The 25,311-nt window shown below is 44.7% G+C and overlaps 1 protein-coding gene across 1 annotated transcript in view; it reads right to left on the bottom strand.

The window, feature by feature from the left end:
* Nucleotides 1-14,146, bottom strand: part of LOC137327209 (cilia- and flagella-associated protein 47-like) — a 602,936-nt gene extending 588,790 nt beyond the window's left edge. The window contains exon 1 of the mRNA XM_067992778.1: nt 13,982-14,146. Within this exon, the coding sequence (XP_067848879.1) occupies nt 13,982-14,125 (144 nt within the window). The 5' untranslated portion in view covers nt 14,126-14,146. The remainder of the gene's footprint in view (nt 1-13,981) is intronic.
* Between the last annotated feature and the right edge of the window lie 11,165 nt (nt 14,147-25,311).

The following is a 25,311-nucleotide window of genomic DNA, read 5'->3' as shown; positions in this document are numbered from 1 at the left end:
CCAACCTGCAAACTTTGTCTGGGACTGTGATGGCTCTTCCGTGGCTGTAAGTATCACTACTATCTTGAGCTTCTGTGAAACTGGTTCTTTTCAAACTGCCTCAGATGACATTTGGCAGATCAGTGATACCTAGTTTGCCAAGACAAATAATTTTTACGACCGATAACCGCCAGCAGCAGGAGAGGGTGACTGAGTTCTTAAGAGTGCAGAGCCTCATTGATGCAACCCATGTGGCCATTCAGGCTCCTTCCACCAATGCAACAGTTTTATGTAGAGGAAGGGGTTCTATTCAATTAATGTACAGGTTGTATGTGGCCCTCTGCACCACATTGTGCAAGTGGATGCCAAGCACCCTGGTAGCTTCCACAACACATTTATCCTATAAAAGTCTATTATTTATCTAGACAAGATGGATAGAAATACGTACAAGTTATAACACAGAAACAGGCCATTCAACCCAAACAATCTGTGTTGTTGTTCACCTTCCATGCATGCAAATAGTCCTAATCACATTTCTCCACCTTGTTCCCAAATCCCTTCATCTCCTTTTCCTTCATCCACCTATCCAGTCTAATCTTGAATGTTGACATAGTTTCTGCCTCAAACTCTAATCCTGGAAGTAAATTCCACATTCTCACAAATCTGAGAGAAGAAATTTATCTTGCTCTCTGTTCTAAATCTCTTACAAATAATCTTGTATCTGTGGTCCCTCTTTCTGGACCCCTCAACTACTGGAAATAGTTTGCTACTATCTACCCTGTCTCATCCTTTCATAATATTAAATACTTTTGTCACATCACCCCATAACCTGTGTTGTTCTAATGAAATTGGACCCAATTTTTCCAAGTCTTTTTTGTATTTCCTCATACCAAACAGCATCCCAGTGAATCTGTATTATATGCTTCCTATAGTGTGGATCCCAATATTGCATACACTACTCTAACTGAGATTTTATATAGACTCATCATTACCGCTTGGCTTTTATATTCAATACCTAGTGATAAAACCTAGAATTTCATTAGCTTTTTTTGTGACCTTATGAATCCTCCATATCCTTATGCTCTTCCACAGCACTGAGCCTACTTCCAATCAGAGAAAAATTATTGCCGATTTTTTAATACCACAATGCATCACCTCACACTTACTGACATTGTATTCCATCTGCCACTTTTAGCCCATTTTACCCTATTCCCCTCTTATCAATGTCCTTTTACAGCTTCCTTTGGTCTTTCTAAGAATTAACTTTACCTCCTATTTTGCTATCACCACTCCCTCTAGGCCCCTATATATATACTTTAATTCCATACCCCTTAATCTTCTCTAGTAATCTCCCATGTGGTACCTTGTCAAAGGCTTTCCTGCAGGAGCATGGATGCACTCTTGAGCCATGGATCATGACGTCAGTCTGGAACATAGCTGAAGTCAATTATAATGAGGCACGTGTTTCCACACGATACAGATAGAACATAGCATAGGCCTACTGAGGCAAAGATACTGCTGGTTGGACAGGTCTGTCAATGTGCTATTGTACAGGCCTGTAAAGGTGTCCAAAATGATAGTGGTATGCTGCATACTGCACAATTTTGCCTTCAGAAGAGGAGTCACTATGGAAAAGAAGGGTAAGGCCATCCCTGAAGAGGATGATGATGGTGAATTTGAGGCTAAAACGTTGTACATTACACTCGAGCTGCAGGGAAAAAGACAAATTGGCAACGTCTAATGAACAACAATTTTATTAAATATCGTCCCGGTACAAGCATTGCTGAATACATGTTCCCAATAAAAGTTATCCAAGCACCATATGCTTTACTGGACCTCATCTACCATGCATGCCCATCAATTCAGCTCACTGCAAAAACTTGCCTCATAAAAATGAAACCTCAGACCAAACTTGAAATCCAGGTCAAAAAAACTGTTGCCCCAGTAGTGAATGTTGTTCTCTAAATTTGTGATTTTCATTGTAGCTTCCCCCGTGACTGTGTAGAGCAAATGTCTCCTATTGTTTAATCTACTGCTCTTTCTGGATGTCAACATGGGGGGACTTTTAACCCCCCACGACTGGCAGCAGAGGGACGGGGGGAGGATAGATTAAAATTTCAAAAATCTGAAACCCGACCCCAACCTGCCTCAAACGCGCCCACTTCCGTTTTTAACGAAGGTGGGTTGGAGGCGGGTGACTAACCTGCTCTCTTAAGAGATGGGTCAGTTATTTCAAAATGTTAATGAGGCTGCGTGCCTCAAATTTTAACAGACTTTTACATTTAACGGCTGCGGGCCAGATTTCCCAGGGCTCGGGAAACCCGGCAGCTGAAGGGAGAGGAGAACAGCCAGATCCAGAAGGTAAGTGCCTTTCCAGCTCAGCTTATGGGCCAGGAGGAGCAGGTAAGCTTTCCCCTGGCTCCTCAAGCTAACCTGCTTCCCTCCCCGCGATCAGTCAATCCCACCTGCAATTGAACAATCCCTCCCCCGTGATCCGATGCCCCCCACATCCCCCTTGACCCACGATCTCTCACCGACCAGTGATCTCCTCAACCGGCCCACCCCGCAACCTCCCTGACCTGCGATCGCTTCAACCCCCCCCCCGTAATCTCTCTCGATCCACGATGTCTTCAACCCCCACACGATCTCCGCCCGACCCACGATCTACTCCCGACATGTGATGTCTTCAACCACGCCTCCCCCTCCACCCCGGCGATCACCGCCTGCCCACGATCTCTTCAACCCCCCCACAATCTCCCCCGATCCTCGATGTCTTCAACCACCCCGTGATCTCCTCCCCGACCCGCGATCTCCTCCCCGACCCAGATCTCCCCCTTGCCCGACCTGCGATCTCTTCAATGTGGCCCCCACTGCCCCCCACGATCTTTCCATCCCTCCTTTTCACTCCTCGGCTACAGCCTACCAGCGCAAGCTTTCCCATCCGACAGCCAGCCAGCCTCACAATCTGTGTGGATTCCAGCCGGAAAACGGAGAAGAAAAAACTGAAATGAGGTCCTGCCGTTAAATTTAGCAGGACCTTCGCATTACCCGGATTTCTGGATTTCCCAGCCGCTGTGACCATCACCCCCACTCCCTCCCCCCGTCCCTGTAAATTTCAGGGCCATAGTGGGAGAAAGCAGCTGGCTCATGGATGTCCGAGAGCGAGAGGAGAGTCCGAGAGGTGAGCGCAGTGTAAAAGGAGAGTCCCGAGAGTGAGAGGAGAGTCCCGAGAGTGAGAGGAGAGTCCCGAGAGTGAGAGGAGAGTCCCGAGAGTGAGAGGAGAGTCCCGAGAGTGAGAGGAGAGTCCCGAGAGTGAGAGGAGAGTCCGAGATGTGAGCGCGGAATAAAAGGAGAGTCCGAGAGGTGAGTGCAGTGTAAAAGGAGAGCCGAGCTGTGAGCGCAGTGTAAAAGGAGAGTCTCGAGAGCGGGAAGACAGTCCGAGAGGTGAACGCAGTGTAAATCTGAGGCAAGTCATGGCAGCAGAGCTCGCACCCGTGATATGCTCCTCCGGCACTATGTGGGAAGTCATGGACACTACAGGTGTCCCTGGCGACCATTTGTGCAGGAAGTATGTCCAGCTGCAGCTACTGGCTAACCGAATTTCAGAGCTGGAGCTGCGGATGGATTCACTGTGGAGCATTCGTGATGCTGAGATTATCATGGATAGCACGTTCAGTGAGGTGGTCACACCACAGGTAAAGATTACGCAGGCAGAAAGGAAATGGGTGACCGCCAGGCAGACTAAAAGGACTAGGCAGGTACAGCAGGAGTCCCCTGGGGCCATCTCCCTCTCAAACAGATGTATCGCTTTGGATACTGTTGGGGGAGATGGCTTATCAGGGGAAAGCAGCAAGAGCCAAGTTTGTGGCATCACGGGTGGCTCTGCTGCACAGGAAGGGAGGAATAAGACTGGCAGGGCTATATTGATGGGGGATTCAATTGTAAGGGGAACAGATAGGCGTTTCTGCGGCCACAAACGTGATTCCAGGATGGTATGTTGCCTCCCTGGTGATAGGGTCAATGATGTCACGGAGCAGATGCAGGGCATTCTGGAGGGGGAGAGTGAACAGCCAGTAGTTGTGTTCCATATCTGTAACAACGACATAGGTAAAAAAAAGGGATGAGGTCCTGCAAGGTGATTTTAAGGAGTTAGGAGATAAATTAAAAAGCAGGACCTCAAAGGTAGTGATCTCAGGATTACTGCCAGTGCCACGTGCTAATGAGTATAGGAACAGGAGAATAGACCAGATGAATGCGTGGCTGCAGGGATGGTGTAGGAGGGAGGGATTTAGATTCCTGGGACATTGGGACCGATTCGGGGGAAGGTGGGATGGGTTACAACTGAGCAGGACCGGGACCGATGTCTTTGCGGGGGTGTTTGCTAGTGCTGTTGGGGAAGGTTTAAACTACAATGGCAGGGGGATGGGAACCTGAGCAGGGAGACAGGGGAGGGGGAAACAAGGATAGAAACAAAAGACAGAAAGGGAAGAAGCAATAGTGGAAGGCAGAGAAAACAAGGGCCTAAAACAAATCGGGCCATAGTGCAAAATAAAACTAAGATGACTAGCAATCTTAAAAAGACAAGTCTAAAGGCATTGTGTCTTTATGCGCGGAGCATTCGCAATAAGGTAGATGAATTAACAGCGCAGATAGATATTAATGATTATGATATAGTTGCGATTACGGAGACATGTCTGCAGGGTGACCAAGGATGGGAACCGAAGATCCAGGGGTATTCAATATTTAGGAGGAACAGGCAAAAAGGGAAAGGAGGTGGAGTTGTTAGTAAAGGAGGAAATCAATGCAATAGTGAGGAAGGATATTGGCTCGGAAAATCATGATGCGGAATCTGTAGGTGGAGCTAAGCAACACCAAGGGGCAGAAAATATTGGTGGGGGTTGTTTATAGGCCCACAAACCGTAGTGGAGATGTAGAGGAGGGCATTAAACAGGAAATTAGAGACGCATGCAAGAAGGGTACAACTATAATCATGGGTGGCTTCAATCTACATATAGATTGGTCAAACCAAATTAGCAATAATACTGTGTGGGGGGGAATTCCTGGAGTGTGTACGTGATGGTTTTCTAGACCAATATGTTGAGGAACCAACTCGAAAACAGGCAATCCTAGACTGGGTATTGTGCAATGAGAAAGGATTAATTAACAATCTTGTTGTGCGGGGTCCCTTAGGGAAGAGCGACCATAACATGATAGAATTCCTCATTAAGATGGAGAGTGAAGTAGTCGAATCCGAAATGAGGGTCCTGAATCTAAATAAAGGAAATTACGAAAGTATGAGGTGCGAGTTGGCTATGATTGGGGAACTTTACTAAAAGGGATGACGGTGGATAGGCAATGGCTAATATTTAAAGAACGTGTGCAGGAATTACAACAATTATTCAGTCCTGTCTGGCACAGAAATAAAACAGGAAAGGTGGCTCAACCATGGCTTACAAAAGAAATTAGGGATAGTATTAGATACAAAGAGGAGACGTATAAAATTGCCAGAAAAAGCGGCAAGCCTTAGGATTGGGAGCAGTTCAGAATTCAGCAAAGGAGGACAAAGAGATTGATTAAGAGGGGAAAAATAGAGTATGAGAGTAAACTAGCAGGGAATATAAAAACTGACTGTAAAAGCTTCGATAAATATGTCAAGAGAAAAAGATTAGTGAAGACATATGTAGGTCCCTTACAGTCAGAAATGGGGGAAATTATAATGGGGAACAAAGAAATGGCAGAAAAACTAAACACATACTTTGGTTCTGTCTTCACAAAGGAGGACACAAATAGCCTGCCAGAAATGTTCAGGAACCAAGGGTCTAGTGAGAGGGTGGAACTGAAGGAAACCAGTATTAGTAAAAAAAATAGTGCTAGGGAAATTAATGGGTCCAAAGGCGGACAAATCCCCAGGGCCTGATAATCTACATCCCAGAGTACTAAAGGAAGTGGTCCTGGAAATAATGGATGCATTGGTGATCATCTTCCAAAATTCTATAGACTCTGGAACAGTTCCTACAGATTGGAGGGTGGCAAATGTAACCCCACTATTTAAAAAAGGAGGGAGAAAAAACAGGGAATTACAGACCAGTTAGCCTAACATCAGTAGTGGGGAAAATGCTAGCGTCTATTATAAAAGATGTGATAACAGAACACTTGGAGGGCATTAACGGGATTGGACAAAGTCAGCATGGGTTTATGAAAGGGAAATCATGCTTAACAAATCTACTGGAGTTTTTTGAGGATGTAACTAGTAGGATAGATAGGGGAGAACCAGTGGATGTGGTGTATTTGGATTTTCAGAAGGCTTTTGATAAGGTCCCACACAAGAGGTTAGTGTACAAAATTAAAGCACATGGGATTGGAGCGAATATACTGGCATGGATTGAGAATTGGTTGATAGACAGGAAACAGAGAGTAGGAATAAACAGGTCTTTTTCTGGGTGGCAGGCAGTGACTAGTGGGGTACCGCAGGGATCAGTGCTTGGGCCCCAGCTATTCACAATATATATCAATGATTTGGATGAGGGAACTAAATGTAACATTTCCAAGTTTGCAGACGACACAAAGCTGGGGTGGAATGTGAGCTGTGAGGAGGATGCAAAGAGGCTCCAATGTGATTTAGACAAGTTGGGTGAGTGGGCAAGAACATGGCAGATGCAGTATAACGTGGATAAATGTGAGGTTATCCACTTTGGTTGCAAAAACAGAAAGGCAGATTATTATCTGAATGGTGATAGATTGGGAAAAGGGAAGGTGCAACGAGACCTGGGTGTCCTTGTACACCAGTCGCTGAAAGCGAGCATTCAGGTGCAGCAAGCAGTTAGGAAGGTGAATGGTATGTTGGCCTTCATTACAAGAGGATTTGAGTACAGGAGCAGGGATGTCTTACTGCAGTTATACAGGGCCTTGGTGAGACCACATCTGGAGTATTGTGTGCAGTTTTGGTCTCCTTATCTGAGGAAGGATGTCCTTGCCATGGAGGGAGTGCAACGAAGGTTTACCAGACTGATTCCTGGGATGGCAGGACTGCGTATGAGGAGAGATTGGGTTGTCTAGGCCTATATTCACTAGAGTTTAGGAGAACGAGAGGTGATCTCATCGAAACATATAAAATTCTAACAGGACTAGACAGACTAGATGCAGGGAGGATGTTCCGGATGGCTGGGTAGTCCAGAACCAGGGGTCACAGTCTCAGGATACGGGGTATGCCATTTAGAACCGAGATGAGGAGAAATTTCTTCACTCAGAGGGTGGTGAACCCGTGGAATTCTCGACCACAGAAGGCAGTGGAGGCCAAGTCATTAGATGTATTCAAGAAGGAGATAGATATATTTCTTAATGCTAAAGGGATCAAGGGATATGGGGGAAAAGCGGGAACAGGGTACTGAGTTAGACAATCAGCCATGATCATTTTGAATGGCGAAGCAGGCCCAAAGGGCCGAATGGCCTACTCTTACTCCTATTTTCTATGTCTCTATGTCACAGAGTGGCTCCTAAAATGGAGGTGGCTCTTCCCCCTGCACTCTTCACTTTCATCGCCTTGACTTCTTTATCACTAAGATTGAGACCATCCGTTCAGCTGCATCTACTGCATTCCCCTCTCCCCTTGCCCACCAAGCCATACTTCCCTCAAGGTTCCTTCCTGCCCTCGCCCTGAACCTGCATCTTTATCTTCTCTCCTTTCTTCCCTAATGCTCTTTCCGAGCTCATCTTGTCCATGACACCCACCTCCTGCTCTCTCGACCTCATTCCCACTAAACTGATAACTTCCCTTTCTAATCTCCCAACACCTTCAATTTAAAATTCTCATCCATATGTTCAAATCTCTTCATAGCCTCACTCTTCCTCCTACAACCCTCCAAGAACTCTGCATCCTCCAACTCCGGCCTCTTGTGCAGCCTTCATTCCCATTCCCTTTGCCCCACCATTGGTGACTGTGCCTTCAGCCATCTAGGCCCTAAGCTCTGGAAGTTCCTCGCTAAACCTCTCCTTATTTAAGGCTCTCCTTAATACCTAGATTTTTGACCAAGCTTTTAGTCACCACTCCTAATATCTTCTTTGGCTCGGTGTTAATTTTGTCTGAATACACTCCTGTGAAGTGCCTTGGGACGTTTTTCCATATTAAAGGCACTATATAAATGCAAGTTGTAGTTGTTTTTGTTATTCTGCTTAGTCATAAGATAGCGGTGCAATTGTTGGCATAATTGTTTGATGCTCTGCTGGCTGCCTTCTTTCTGGCACATCATGGATCATTTCAGTGGGATGTTGTGTGGCGCCAATGTTGATTTGTCCTGTGCGGCAGCTCCTTCATCTGTGCCTATTCCTACCACATCCCTGCTGTTGGGTACTCCCTCAGATTATTCCATGACCCACGTGGAAGGAGACCTCGGGACTGCAATGAGGTCTTTAAAGTTCTATATCAGGGTATTGTTCCACCAATTCCCCAGCATGGTGTATCCAGACTGATTCAGAGGCATTGGACCCCAAGGTTTCTACAGCATCAGCTAAAACATTCCTAAGAATGCATGATTGTTAACGGGGGCTCCGCTGCAAATAGACTGCAGCTAGTGGACTCCTGCGGACTCCTACTTGTTCTCTCAAATGAATCCATGAATTGACAGTGCTCAGAAAGCAATATAATTTTCTATGGAAACTCTCGATGGCATCAATCTCCAACTCAACATTTGAAAATGGACCTGTGCTGGGTCTCCAGCCAGCACTTTTTTGCTCCTCTTCTATACCTCTTTGTTCCTGCTTGCTCATGTTCTGTCCTTCATTTGATGCTATATCCTCAAAGTCTAAAGGGCTGAATTTCCTGATCCTTAACATTTAATCTTGTATCTATGGGGAACATCCACTTCTCCAGGTGCAAATGTCTCTGCCCCATCTACATTGCCTTAGAACTTACGGGGCTTTCCAAGGGGCATGGCGTGGTGAAGGACAGAGGCGGGCTTCGCTTGCCATATGTGCAGGCCCAATCAACTAATTTTAACGAGATGGAAGGATGTGTTCCCACTTTCCGCCTCATTTTCCTACTGCAATACTGGCTCAGTGCCCTAGTGCAGAGGCACCCAGTGAAACATAGTGCACCATCCTGCTCCTAGACCTCCACCAACCAGATGTTCTACAGTGGTCCCATGGGCAGCTTGAAGGAAGGAGGTGTGTTCTTTTTGAATTTTTAACCCCTCCACCCAGGATGTTGACAAGTAATTGACCTCCATCAGCAGCGGGAAGGCCCCTATCAGAGGTCTAAAACACAGCAGTCGGCCTTTTTCTGCCAGGATTAGGCTCTGCAATGGGCCAGGCCTGCACCAGAGGTGCCTCTGGGCCATGTTAATGGTCCAGAACAGGAAATCCCAGTACTCCTGTCCAGTGCTCTGGGGAGAGAAAAGGAAAATCCATCCTAATATCTAATTCTCCTGGAGTGGATGAACCTGTTGTCGGAACAGTGCCCTGTAAAATTACCCAAAGGGTTGCCTTCGAGATTCGTAAGGGAAATAACCTATAACTTGCATGAGGATCCCCATACAATATGGAGTTCAACTGTTGAACTAGATGTTGGGAAGTAAAATAGTTAATACAGGCTTTTAAGCAATTAGGTCATAATGTCATTATCCTGGCTCAGGTCCAAGGAAGAGGTACAACTCCTCATATTTGTGTGGATCCCTTTTGTTAAAAGTAAGGCTGTAAGATGGAGGGGGTTGTAAAAGTGGAGATCAATATTTCAGTACTGACTTGTTGGGGATGATTGACACAAAAAGGGGTGAGCCCTTCAGACACATGAATCGCTCAGAAGCAGAGTTTTTCTTCGTTTTTGGTTAAAGTGGCAGTCTTTCTTAGTCTCATTGTGTTAGTCAATAGAAGACTTTTATTTCCTCTATTCTTCTTCTGTAAGAACTTTTACCTAGCAGCTGTCAGAGGTATCCTCACTCGTACAAGGTACCTTTAAGGACAGAGTGACAGAGGTTAGAAACTAAAATATGGCTACACCAGTCCATACAGGCAGAGCAAAGAGTATCACTTAATTGCGAGTAGTCTGATATCGAAAAATGTGAGAAGGAAGCCAGCTTAGATACCTTCACTCATGTGTAAAGTGGGTTCAGTCAGATCCGAAGATCCAAGTTAAACAGATAACCATTCAAGCAAAGGGGTTCATCAACTCAACACTCCAGAAGATAATGCCTGCGTCCCAGGGAAAGAAGGACATTGACTCAACCATGCCGCTCATGAGGATGTGAGGATGAGGTTGTGTGAGCTTGGAACACTGTTAATCACACAGGTAGACGAGCTTTTTGATAGACTGTCTATTCAAAGCTCTTAGCCTGTCAGCTATCTAAGGAATTACTCTTAAAGTAATCTCACCACTTTACAAGCTCAGACTCGGGACACTGCTATAGTTAACACTCAGCATCCGTTCGTGCTAATTTACAGTAATACACTGAATTGCCTGTGAAACCTTTGCTACTCATTTTGCTATGTAACTCTGTCCATTAATGATTTGCTACTCAACTGCTGGGTAACTCTGATTATGTTTATGTATGCCTATTAAGTGCTCATGTGCCCAACTTTAACTTTAAGTTGTGATTTGTAACCAATCGTGTTTAGTACATGACTTGCGGTGTGGTCTGGCTTCTTCCTTAATGATTGGCAAGAAAGAGTTAATTCACTCACTCAACAGCTTGAGGGTAATCTAATCAAGGGTTCGAAAATTAAATTCATTTTGATGCAAACTGTTTCGTGTAAGAAAGTTCAGCGAGCCAAGCCAAGCATCATTCATACCTTGACCTATGCTGCGTGGTAAAACCCCAGATGGTTCCTCGGTAAGGATTCCTTGGCATATTTGGTCAAGATACCAAAATCCAGCTTTCTTACACTGTTACTGAATCACAGAGTTGCCTGAATACGTGAAAGATTAGCGACAGATTGAATGACCACCCATGAGGAGTACTAGCATGTAAGTGCACAATGGCCTCTTGAATGATTGCTCCCGATTGATTCAGCACATTCTAGGGTAATCTCTTCAAGCCTTGTTAGGACTTCAGTTTGACTGGGCCACTTCCACTTGCTCATACCTCTCTTCTGTTCATCTCTCATCTGTTATGGACAATTTTCCTCTAATAAAAAACAGTAATGAAATGCTGCAAGGTTGAAGAGCCCTGACAGAGCATTGCAACTGATCACTCTACCTCATAGAAGATATCTGAGAGCAAGATTATGAAGAATGCAAATTGCTATTGATGGAAGTGTTAGTAAGGTTCAATTTATAGAAAACTGAATTACACTACAATGTTTCTCTTGAGAGATACAAGGTGTGTCACACATCAATATGGGTGCCTTGTGATATTGTTATGGTTAGCTTTCCCCAGTAAGAAAAATATATGTACAAAGTCAAAGTGCTGCTGTTTGAGGTAAAAATGCTCTTTGCAGGCATCCCATTCCTTTTAATTTGATGCAAACGCAGCTAAATGTTTATGTTGGCTAACTTCCTGAGGGTGGAAAAGTTCTTGCAAATCTGAGTTACAGTACTGTCTTTCTCACCAGAGACACTGCATTGTGATCTGCTCCCTCGCACTCCTGTGTGTTATGTTCTGAGTAAGGTGCCCTCGGATTCAAAGATAACAACCTTCCTTTGCTGCACATCCCACAGATCCCACTCTGTGAAGGCAGTAGTATTCGTTCTGCCCTGGTCACTTGCACTTATTGTCGACATATCCCTCTCTCAGGTTTTGATTATAAATTGTTGGACCAATTCTACACTGGTCAGTTCCTCTTTAAGGCATAGCAGCAGTCTTTTAAAGTGTATGCTGGATATTCCACCCCACAGAAACGATGTCCCTTGCGCAATACCACATCCGCAATCTCCGCAGACTTCATATTTAAATGAATGGACCTCACAAGTTACTGCAAGGTTGGCTCTGTGCCTTTTACCCATGAACTATGTGCTCTTGCCAGCGGTCCTGGTACCACTTTGATGGAATCGGAAAATTTAGATTATAATTCTGCATGTTAAAAATAACATGAATCCCCATCTATGGCCAGGTATTCATTCCCTCAGGACTATTTCTTCAGTTTGGTAAGAGTGCATTAAAACCAATCAGCCAGAAAGGGAGGGGTCTATGAGCCATTCCCACCCAGGGGCAAGGAGACAAGAATGTGTCCACCGTAACAGCATTTTCATGGTTTAATTGATCCATCTAGACAATACTCTTTAAATCCTCGTTCTCTACTGCCCACCCAAGCACCATGCCAAGTTTCTCATCGAGATATTTTCACTGCTTTCCTCCCTCAGCCACTGCACTGAGTGACTTCTCATCCTCGGTGATTTCAATCTCCATCTCAACTCATCCATGCTCTCTCTCCTCTCTTAATCTTTCCCTCCATATAAACTCCCCAACACATTTTCATGGCCACCCCCTTGACCTTGCTATCTCACGTGGCCTCTCTACTCCCATCGTGGATAAGGCCATCTCTGATCACTTCCTGTCTGACATCCAATAGTGGATGAACAAAAATTTCCTCCAACTAAATATTGGGAAGACCGAAGCCACTGCTTGTCCGACATCCAGTACTGGATGAGCAAAAATTTTCTCCAATTAAATATTGGGAAGACCAAAGCCATTGTCTTCGGTCAGTGCCACAAACTCCGTTCCCTAGCCACCGACTCCATCCCTCTCCCTGGCCACTGTCTGAGGCTCAACCAGACCATTCACAACCTTGGCATCCTATTTGACCCTGAGATGAGCTTCCGACCACAGATCCACTCCATCACCAAAACCGCCTCCTTCCACCTCCGTAACATCGGCCGTCAACACCCCTGCCTCAGCTGATCTGCTTCTGAAACCCTCATTCATGCCTTTGTTACCTCTAGATTTGACTATTCCAATGCACTCCTGGCCGGCCTCCCATCTTCCACCTTCCATTAACTTGAGCTCATCCAAAATTCTGCTGCCCATATCCTAACTCGCATAAGTCCCGTACACCCATCACCCCTGTGCTAGCTAACCTATATTGGCTCCCTGTTCGGGAACACCTCGATTTTAAAATTCTCATCCCTCTTTTCAAATCCTTCCACGGCCTCTGTAACCTCCTCCAGCCCTACAACCTGCCAAGATCTCTGTGCTCTTCCAATTCTTGCCTCTTGCTCATCCTCGATTTTAATCGCTCCACCATTGGCGGCTGTGCCCTCAGCTGCCTAGGCCCAAAGCTCTGGAATTCCCTCCCTAAACCGCACCTGACATCTCTCCTCATTTAAGACGCTCCTTAAAACCTACTGCTTTCACCTGTCCTAATATCCCCTTATGTGGCTCGGTGTCAAGTTTTGTTTGATAACGCTCCTGTGAAGTACCTTGGGGCATTTTATGATGTTAAAGGCTCTATATAAATGCAAGTTGTTGCCCCAGTATCATCAACAGAGAAACAAATTTGCAACTGCCCTTTGTTTTAAGGCACCACCACTAATAAAATAATTCAAAGAAAACTTAAAATCCTATTTCAATAGAATCAAAAGGAAATTTATAAAACTAAATCATAATGTTATTGCGCGTGTGTATGAGACACTCTGTTCCCTGCTTGGCCCATCGGTCTCGGAAGGCTTCAAGCGTACCAGTGATCACCGCATGATCCCTTTCCAGGACCACCTGGGTAGGGACGAGACTGTGGAAGAGAAAGCAGCCAAAGCGACACTACCACCACCACCACCACCACCCGCCCCCTCCCCCAACCTTAGGCTGCATCCATCCTGGACCTGTGCATAATAATTTGATGGGGCATTCCTGTATTGAGGGCACTTCAAGAATTAAGCAGAAACGAGTGGAATCCTAATTCGAACGTCCCCAAGAAAATGAGAGCACAGGTACTTACTCACACAGCCACAGCTTATAAATTACGACGCCTGCATCAATCACATTCATCTTTTGTATGTATAAACAAAACGACGTGTCCCTTGGGTTTCAAGACCACCATCAACGATCACCGCTAATAGATCCGGGGAGGACGGCCTTACCTTGTACTTTGATTGGTAGATGTGTACCATTCTTGAGGTGCTGCTGATATTTTGCACGGTGAGTGTAGCACGATATATTTCCTCAGGTTCAGTACCAGTAAATTTTACAACAGAATGTGAAAATCTCACACCTGCAACATCCATCTTCGTGGGCGTTCGGGGCGTATATCTGTGCTCCTCTCCACTCCTCTCCAGCTGTGCTGGGTTTGCGCCTAGTTACCAACAAACCGTCTCCAAGAAACAGAGGCTCGAGGCATTCGCCGTTACCTAGCAACAGTTGAGTAAAGTAAGCAACTTATTCTCCCACAAATTCAAACCACAAATTCGTAAGACTGAAATAAAATAATTCAAATCACCTGGAACCTTTCGAGAACAACACTAAATAGTATTGAAAGAAGGATTGTCTATGAGTAGTCATATTGTTTTGTATCCTTTTCGAAATTTAAAAACTTCGAATGTACAGTTGCTGAATTATAATCCGTTTTCTGTGAAAACGAAGAAGGTGAAATGGCATTTGTGAAGGCGACGCTGGTTTTGTTTGACAAGACACTTGGTGTTTTAAAATTGTTGATGAATTTGAAAGTTTATGTATAGTTTTCAAATGTTGGACTTACTGTCAAAGTTATTAGCAATGTTGAGTTTAAACTCCGACCCATTCGTGATTGGACCAAACTTTGAGAAATGTCAAATTGATGATCGCTATTTTGGAACAGGGTTTTTCATGAACCCGAACCCAGGAAATCCAGGATGCGTTGAGATCTACTATTCCTCATCAACATTAACGACTTGAATTCAGCAACCAATATAAATTGGTTTCATTTATAACTCATTCTGAGCTACAAGAGATGAGTCAATGAAAATAGGTAGAGAGCACCAAAAGGAGTTACATAAAATGTGTAAATGTGGAAAACAGTGGTAGATGACGTTTAATACAGATAAGTTAAAGGTAGTGCATATTGGAGAGAAAAATTACATACATGTACGATGAATAATGTAGAAATAGATCAAGGTGAAGTTGAAATGAATCTGGGGTAATAGTCTTGCACTTGGTATGGCAAATTGCTGTGGACAATCAATAAACAAAGCGAATATAATGCACAATTGTATTGCGAGATCAGTAGAGGATAAGTCAAAAGATATTGACAAAGCAGCCCGCTTGATTGGCACCCCCTCCACTACGTTAAACATTCACTCCCTCCACCACCGGTGCACTGTGGCTGCAGTGTGCACAATTTACAAGATGCACTGCAGCAACTCACCAAGGGTTCTTCGACAGCGCCTCCCAAACCCGCAACCTCTACCACCTAGAAGGACAAGGGCAGCAGGCGCATGGAAACACCACCACCTGCACGTTACCCTCCAAGTCACACACCATCCTGACTTGGAAATAAATTGCAGTTCCTTCATCGTCACTGGGTCAAAATCCTGGAACTCCCTACCTAACAGCATTGTGGGAGTACTTTCACCATAGGAACTGCAGCGGTTCAAGAAGGCGGCTCACCACCATCTTCTCAAGGGCAATTAGGGATGGACAATAAATGCTGGCCTTGCCAGCGACGCCCATATCCCCTGAATGAATAAAAGAAAAATACTGATGCTAAAACTGTACAGTCCTCCAGTCAGACTGTACTTTGAGTATTGTGCTTAGTTGGATCACCAGCAACTACATGCCAATCAGTTTAACCTCGGTGGTGAGGAAGCTTTTAGAAACGATAACCCGGGACAAAGTTAATAGTCACTTGGACAAGTGTGGATTAATAAAGGAAAGCCAGCACGGATTTGTTAAAGGCAAATCGTGTTTAACAAACTTGATTCAATTTTTTAATGAGGTAGCAGAGAGGGTCGATGAGGGCAATGAGGTTGATGTGTATATGGACTTTCAAAAGGCATTTGATAAAATGCCACACAATAAGCTTGTCAGCAAAATTGGTATTCATGGAATAAAAGAGGCAGTGGCAGCATGGATACGAAATTGGCTAAGTGACAGGAAACAGAGAGTAGTGGTGAACGGTTGCTTTTCTTGGAGGAAGGTATACAGTGTTGTTCCCCAGGAGTCGGTACTAGGACCACTGCTTTTTTTGATACATATTAATGACTTGGACTTTGGTGTACAGGGCACAATTTCAAAATTTGCAGATGACACAAAACTTGGAAGTGTAGTAAACAGTGAGGAGGATAGTAATAGACATCAATAGGACACAGACAGGCTGGTGGAATAGGTGGACACATGGCAGATGAAATTTAATGCAGAGAAGTGAGAAGTGATGCATTTTGGCAGGAAGAATGAGGAGAGGCAATATAAACTAAATGGTACAATTTTAAAGGGGGTGCAGGAACAGAGAGACCTGGGGGTATATGTGCACAAATCTCTGAAGATGGCAGGGCAGGTTGAAAAAGTGGTTAAAAAAGCATTCGGGATCTTGGGCTTTATAAAAGCAAAAGAAAAGCAAAGAAGTTATGTTGAACCTTTATAAACCACAGGTTTGGCCACAACTGGAGTATTGTGTCCAATTCTGGGCAGCGCACTTTAGGAAGGATTTGAAGGGCTTAGAGAGGGTGCAGAAAAGATTTACTTGAATGGTTCCAGAGATGAGGTACTTCATGGATAGACTGGAGATGCTGGACTTGTTCTCCTTGGAGCAGAGGTTAATCGGAGATTTGATAGAAGTGTTCAAAATCATGAAGGGTTTAGATAAAGCATATAGAGAGAAACTGTTCCAGAAGGGTCGAGAATCAGAGGACACAGATTTAAGGTGATTGGTAAAAGAATCAAAGGCAACATGAGGAAAAACTTTTTTACGCAGCGAGTTGTTATGATCTGGAATGAAAAGGTGGTGGAAGCAGATTCAATCATAGCTTTCAAAAAGGAATTGGATAAATACTTGAAGGGAAAAAATTCACAGGGATACAGGGAAAGAGCGGGAGAATGGGACTAACCGTATTGCTCTTATAAAGAGCCAGCATGGGCTCGATGGACCGAATGGCCTCCTTCTGTGCTGTAACCATGATGTAGGTAAACATTTAGGCCATGGAGATATTGCAGAGAAGGCCCACCAGGCTAATCCCTGCCATCAAAGTATTGAGTTGTGAGAAAAGGCCTCATTACCCTTGAAAAGAGGCAAATGAAATTGGATATTAAATAATTAATATAAAAGTAAATTTGGAGCACCAATGTAAGGTAAGCTGACATTAGAACAAGGCATATAGGCTAAGACTAGTGCAAGGACTTAGCCTAGGTAGAACTTTACAGAAAGAGTGATCAACACTTGGAACGGCATTCTCAGAATGGTTGTGGAGGCAAAATCCTCAAATTCATTCAAGGTACAGTTAGATGAATGGATGTGGAATTGTTAAATTTTTTCCTGGATGGATGAGCTAAAAATGGGACGAATAGCCTCCCTCATCATCTGCTCTTGTAATTATACTTTTAGTTGAGCTAACAATAGACAGATTCTTGAAGCATTAATACAATGAAACCTGTAAATTAGGGGCACATAAGGGACTTGCATCAGGTATCCTTTATTTGCAAGTATCCCTATTTTCAAAATGATGTGGAGATGCCGGTGATGGACTGGGGTGTACAAATGTAAGTCACACTCACCTGACGAAGGAGAAAGCCTCCGAAAGCTTGTGATTTTCAAATAAAACTGTTGGACTATAACCTGGTGTTGTAAGATTCCTTACATATTTTCAAAATGGTCGTTATCTGAACAGTAAATTATTTGGGACTGTCGATAAATGTCCCTTTTTTGCATGTGTCCCATTTTTGGAGGTGTCCTTTTGTACAGGTTTCACTGTATTAAGCTGCATATTAAAATAGGAATTTTGGATGTAATTTCTCCTTGTGCTAAATCTTTTCTATTTTCGTTCGGTGATTTGGCCACACATGAACCTGTAAGGATCACTGCATGATTTATTTAATCCAGGTGTGCTGAGACAGATTCAGGATTACAGTAACTTATTCTAGAAAATGTACTTCTGCTTTGTATCACAGTTTTAGATATAAAAGAAATGTCCAATATTGCAGGATGAGGGTCAGTATTGTCCTTATCATTGTGTAGAGATTTTTGTATGAAAAATGCACTGTCAATTTGTAATTTTAAAAACATACAAAAAATTCAGCATTTGACAGAAAACCTCATGACTAGGAAAACCATCTTTATACATTTGTGAGGCAAGCGATGATATAAGGAGCTGGATTTTTCTCCCACTGGCGGGTTAGCAGCAGTGCGGGACTTCCACCTGCCCACATGACATCACTGCTAACCTGCTGAACTTCCATGCTGGGGGATCATTCTATATACAGGACTGGCTAGGGGCTGTAGTACACTATTCATTGGGTTACCACCATTGGAAGGAATGGAAAAAGAATGTTGTTACAATATTTAAAAGGCTGCAGCTCACTAGAAAGGACATCAGTTTTTAATTTGCAGAAGGAAAATCAACCTCGATGGGGTCAGCAGCAGGAAGGGCTTTCAGATTCTCTGATACTTCCATGGAGATTTTGCTGGCTAAAGTAAGGGCTAAAAGGCACTGAGGGCAAGAAGCTCCATTCGAGGCTGGTTCAGGCAGTTTGGAGGAAGGTTACTGAAGCTGTCAGTGCTACCTCCACCACCACAAAAATTGCCACATAGTACAGAAAGAGGTTTAATGACCTCACAAGGGTGGTCAAGGTAAGTCAAGGCACTGCTTCCAATCCACATCCTGTACCAATGATAGAGGCCTCTCATGTTCTTTCTCTGTCATCACCTGGGGTGTCAGGGAATTCATTTATGCAAAGGGAACATTTTTTTTATTCATTCATTGGATGTGGGCCAACATTTATTGCCAATCCCTAATTGCCCTTGAGAAGGTGGTCTTGAACCACTGCAGTCCGTGTGGTGACGGTACTTCCACAGTGCTGTTAAGTAAGGAGTTCCAGGGTTTTGACCCAGTGACGATGAAGGAACGACGATATATTTCCAAGTCAGGATGGTGTGTGATTTGGAGGGGAACGTGCGGTTGGTGTTGTTCCCATACGTCTGCTGTCCTTCTAGGATTTCAAATCCATTTCAAATCTCAACTTACTCTGTCAATTCACATAGCCTGCCACAAGAGGTTCTGGTGGTCTTGAAGGACAGTCATTTAAAGGGACTGTGAGGAACATTGTGAGGGTGTGGGGGAAAGAACAGTAGTGCAGTGACTTTATTTGGTACCTCAACTTTTATTCTTTGAAAGCACTGGGCTATCGGTTGTGTCCTCCTTTCTCTTGCTGCTGACGTTCCACGTACTCTTCCTGTGTACTCTCCTCATGCTGTGGTGATGGATATCCTCTTTGACTTCATCATCTTCCCCTTCAGCATTGGAAGTGAGAATGTCCAACGAATGAGAATGTCTAAGTGGCAAAGAATGAGAATGTATAAGTGGCAAAGTATAGAATGAGAATGTCTAAGTGGCAAAGTAGAAAAGTAGTAATAGGACAAGCAAGGGTTAATTAGAAGCTGCCTAGGTTAGAACAATGGCCCCTTCAAGGCTAATAGTGAGATGAGTAACTCGTTAGATGTTGGGGTCTGCTTATGCTCATCATTGACATGTTGCCATTAGGGAGTAGGGAGTTTGGTGTAGGTGTCTCTGTGCAGCTGGGTGATCAATAGAAATAATGAGCTTAGTGAAGCCAGAGACCATTCCAGGTTAGCTGATAAGGATGTGGGATGATTGGGGGAAAACATTCCAAGCTAGGAGATGAAGAGACATTCATCTATGTCTGTCACTGCGGCGTGATCAGCTAACTGTATTGTCCATGATTGGCCTGTAGTGAGGTAACCCCTCATGGCCAACCTATGCCAGGCTTATGATTGGTATTGACCCTCATGCTAACAATGTTCCAACCCCTATTGAGCTGTATAAACGTGTGTATTTTCTGTATGTTCTTTGTCTTGTTCTGCCAGCATAGGTGGGACTCTATCGGGAGTCCAGATCAATGCTGCAGACCAAGTTCCAAGTTCGACTCTAATAAAGTTATTGTTGAACCGCAACGGTGTATTCGACTCAGAATTTGCTGAACCAGACTGAGGGAAAAGAATCGAGTTCATCATTTGGCGTAGTCGGCAGGATCTCAACGGTCGATCACCGAGAGTTTGCGGAGTAAGAGGCGGATTGTCTCGGACACGGACGAAGGAGGAGGCGCCCCCGGGGTGAGTAAAGCTTTCTTTTACCACTTCGGCTTTCCTGAATCTGTTAAGTCTGACGACGAATCGTCCACTCGCTAACACTCGTATGGCGTCCTTACGAGATTCAGGTCAGTCTGGCGAATACACCGAGATAGGTCAGTGATTCGACATCACTGAGGGTCAGCTTCGGCTGAGGGTCGGTCAGCTTCGGCTGAGGGTCAGCTTCGGCTGAGGGTCAGCGTACGTGCTGAGGGAGTAATTAAACTTAGGTCGGTGATCAAAATTATCACTGAAAGTCAAGGTTCGAGTTCCTGGTAACTGGATATAAACAGGAATTTCGAATACGGTGCGTTAGTGATCAAAATATCACTAGGTTCGAGTTCCTGGTAACTGGATATAAACAGGAATTTCGAATACGGTGCGTTAGTGATCAAAATATCACTCGGTTCGAGTTCCTGATAATTGGATATAAACAGGACCTTAGAACACGGTGGGTCAGTGATCAATATCACTAAGAGTTAGTGTTCGAGTCTCTGGTGATTGGGTATAAACCAGAACGTCGAATCCTTGGGGAGTGGGTATAAACAGGAACTGATTGCTTGTGCTGATCGACTACAGAAGGAAGTGCCGATGTCACACGCTCAGCCTTAGACTGGTTGTTAAGAGAGGAGATCCTCCACGCGAAGGTCAGGACCCTGAAGTAGGCGCAGACACCAAGGGCGCTTAGGATTGCGACGCACAAGCAGTCAGGACCATAATTAAATCCAGTAAGCGACTGGGGGGCGATAATACGGGTGTGTTAACTAGTTGATTAAGCGTAAGGGAAACGAGAGATAAAATGGGTAATTGTCTGGATGTCACTGCAGAACCCGGCAGTGCCTTGCAGATTTTGTGTGAAAAATATCCAGACAAGGCAAAACAATTTAGACAATTGTCAGGCGGGTTGAATAAAAGACTGGGAAATGTTCAATGGCCATTGGGAGGAACTAAAGACCTCGATACTGCCATAAAAGCAGAGGAATTAATTTGGAAAAATAATGCAGCTAAACCAACCAAAGGGTTAATTGCTTTATGGAGACAGTACTGTCAAGAATTGAAAGAAGCTTCGGTATTAGCAAGTTGGCAAGATAACGCGTTGAAGTTAGGAATAACACTCACTGAGGGAGCAGTGGTTAAGTCTGTAGAGGTCTTAAAAGGAGAATGTAAAAATGAGAGGCACTCTAAACAGAAGTCTGAAAAGACTTCGGGTGAGCCAAAAGGGCTTGATAAAAGTGGATTACGTAATCCAATGATTGGCCTTTGCTTGGCTGAGGAAGACGAGGATGAATTGGGTGAGTGGAATTGTAGGTCCCGTGTAGCTCCCCAGGGTCCTAGTGCCCCTCCTGAGTACGGTAATCTCTATCCTTTGGTGCCTACGGAACCGGCTGTTCAAACCCCTGCGATAACGCCTCAAATTGTCTCCCCGGTCTCCTCCCGTACCAGAAGTAAAACTACGGAATTATTGGCTCCAACATTTAAATTCTCAGCCAGCCCACTTAGTTTTAGAAAGCAGAGAGATCAGAGACTGGACAGTCAGGAACTTAGAGACACAGACAGTGGAGCAGCAGGAGACGACTTGACATTGCTAAACTCAGAACCTCGTACTGAGACACTAGTTAAGTATGAATCGACCCCTCGTCAGTTACCAATGAAACAGGTGCCTAATCCCGCCTATGACCTGGCTAACGTCGGAGCACCCGGCAACCCCCAATTGATAAATGTGTACTGTCCCTGGAGACCCCACGAGATAATGGCCATTCTAGCAGGGATGCCGGATAGAAAGAAATCACCTACCCTGTTTGTAGACTTTCTTCGGACTACCATTTCCGTTTATAATGCAGAACCAAGAGACTTGTGGGCATTAGTGCAGCAAATTTTAACCCCTGCTGAACGCACTCGGTTTTTGGGTCACTTACAGTATGCGAATTATACTGAATTGGCAAACGCTCAGGCACAGAATGGTGATCGCGAACAGTCTATACTCAACGCCTTGACCACCACCCTACAAAAACCAATTGACCTAAATAAGATCTTAGACACCAGGCCTAAAAAGGGCGAGGGAGCAGACGAATATTTGGAAAGATTTTCTGAAATATACCAGAATCAGTCAGAAGATGTAGCATACCGTGAGGGAAGAAACTCACCACTGTACTGCGCTACGCTACTGAACTGCCTGCCGACTCAGGTTGCTCAAGCAATTAAGACTAATAATATGAACTGGTGAGAGAATACTCCCAATCAGATGGATAGGGCAGTGAAATACTACTGGACGGATAATAAGCACCAGGAAGGTTAAGCCCACGTTAGAGTCAAAACTGAGTGTGTGGTAAAAAAGGAAGAGCCGAAACACACCCCAGACAGAACAGGATATCAGATGGAGCCTCAGTATTGTGTCCCAGGATGGGTTGACGGAGAAGGGAATGGGTACATTACACACCCTAACGGACCGACCGCTCCTAATTACGGCCCACCCTACGTTCCCCCGAGACGTGATTTTGAAGTGAGAGGAGGAGGGGGGAGAAAAACAGGGTCAGATGCCTGTTTTAATTGTGGTCAGCAAGGCCACTGGAGCAAGCAATGTCCCTCCCGTAGACAAGGAAAAGGGGGCCATATGCAAGGGCAGCAAAGAGGAGGTGGGCAAAGGAATCGGCAAGGGAATCGAGGACGAGGAAGATATACGGACTTTTCCCAAAACAATCCGTTCCCCCAGTATTGACTAGTTAAGCTTGTGGTAAACGGGATCCAGTCAGAGCAGGAGCCCGTTCTGTCACTGATGATTAAAGGAAACCCACATACATTCTTAGTAGACACCGGAGCAACCATGTCATCTGTCCGATCGGAACTCAATCTCCCTGAGTCCGGGGAAAAACAGAGTCTGTCTGGTTTTCAGGGACAAGTGAGCCAATACCCGATATCTGAACCAGTGGAAGTACAATTTGGAAATGAGTCAGTAAAACACCAATTTGTAATTACAAGTGGACTAGACTGTAACCTCATGGCTAGAGACTTGCTATGTGCATTCCGCCTGAACATTGAGTGCGGGGACGAAGGACTGACTGTGAAACCATGGGCCCCTAAAATGCAGTGTTACGTTTCCATCACCCCACAATGGTGGTCTCTAGACTTCGAAGATGAGGGTTCCCTTCATGTAACCTTGGCCTACGATAGGAGTGGGAGAAATAAGGAATTGGAGGACTTTTACCGAAGCTATGTAGGAACGGAATGAGAAGTTATCCGTCGAGCTATGGTTACAGGACCAGAAGGGAGAGCAGAGTATGTTGAGATCCCCTCAGAGTTGTGGAAGGAAGCACCTATTACAGGTTACATCACTCGGGGTGCTGCGAAGACAATGGGATGGGATCCAGGATACTTTGAAATAAAGGGAGTCCCACATATCACCCGGGAAGTGAATTACCCGTATCATGCGAGAGATCTAGGACCCATGGTAAAACAAACAGTGGAACAAGCTGATCCAGATAACCGACAGAAACAGACCCTGTCAGACGGCCGGACTATTCTGTTTTATCAGACACCAAGGGTTAACAGGGCACAATTGCGCCACCATGTGGGCAATGAAAAACCAGACTACGTCAATCCACAAGTGTGGGCAGAGGATCCCACACAGGTCGGATGTGTTAAAATGACTCCTATTCATATCGCTCTGCAGGACAATGTGGTATTACCCTCTATTCGACAATATCCACTAAAGCAACAGGCAATACCAAGCATTGACAAACTGATCGCTGGATTATTAAAGCAAGGTATTTTGATTAAATGTCAGTCCCCGTGTAACACGCCCATCCTGGCAGTCCCGAAGCCAGGAAAGCTGAATCAGTACAGATTAGTACAGGATTTACGATCAATTAATGCGATTGTACAATCGCTACATGCGTTAGTGGCCAATCCAGCCCACATTCTGGCTCAAATTCCTGCAACAGCCAAAGTCTTTGCAGTAGTCGATCTCCAACATGCGTTTTTCGCCTTGCCGCTAGACCCATCAAGTCAGTATCTTTTTGCTTTCACTTACAAAGGACAGCAATATACGTGGACCCGACTGCCACAAGGCTTCGTTAACTCCCCAACGTTATTTTCTAGATGCTTACAGGAGCAATTACAGACATTAACTTTAAAACAAGGGTCTGCACTAGTCCAGTATGTCGATGATCTGTTGATAGCCAGCCCTGATGAGCAGAGTAACCGGGAAGACACTGCCCAACTGCTAAATTACTTATCCTCACTAGGATACATAGTATCCCACTCGAAAGTACTGGTGGGCCAACAGAGGGTTAAGTTTCTTGGTATCATGCTCTCAGCAACTGAGCGGAGCTTGGAAAGAAGCAGGATTGAACCAATCTGTCAATTCCCTGTACCTCGCACTGCAAAGGAGGTACGGCAGTGGATGGGAATGATGAACTATTGCAGACAGTGGATCCCTAACATTGCTTTGGACACTAAATTATTAACTCCGTATACCAGCTTAGAGGGCGAATTTCAACTAGATTCCGACGCCTTAGGGGCATTTAAGAGATTAAAGGAAGCTTTGTCACAAGCACCCGCATTGGGGAGACCCCTGTATGACAGACCATTTCAGTTGTACTGTACTATCCTCACTGATTGCTCGACTGCTGTTTTAACTCAAAAACATGGAGACAAGCATAGACCGGTAGCGTACTACTCTTCGAAACTAGATCCGGTGGCACTGGGACATCCAGTTTGTACTCAGATTTTAACGGCCATTTACAATAGCCTGCAGTCGGCTGCTAATCTGACATTACAACAGGACATCACTGTATACAGTTCACACTCGGTAACTGCATTATTAGGCCAGCTGCAGATTCAACATCTTACCATGGCTCGACAAAATAAGTATGAGATATATCTCCTGAATAATCCTAAGCTGCGATTTAAACATTGTACTACCATCAACCCAGCATGTTTTCTCACAGAGCCACCCCTTGAACAGACTGATCCAGGACACGATTGTTTATCTTTGATTAAGGAAGACACTTCTGTCAGAGACGATCTGTCTGATATCCCAATAAAAGATCCGGACAAAACTATGATTGTAGATGGGAGTGCCTCTATTGGTTCCTTTGGGGAGAAACTTTCAGGATATGCAATAGTGGACCAGGACGGTAAAAC

Source organism: Heptranchias perlo, chromosome 11, assembly GCF_035084215.1.
Source record: "Heptranchias perlo isolate sHepPer1 chromosome 11, sHepPer1.hap1, whole genome shotgun sequence".
NCBI classification, from domain to species: domain Eukaryota; kingdom Metazoa; phylum Chordata; class Chondrichthyes; order Hexanchiformes; family Hexanchidae; genus Heptranchias; species Heptranchias perlo.
Note: the sequence above shows the minus strand (reverse complement) of the source record. Positions and strands in the feature narration are given on the sequence as shown.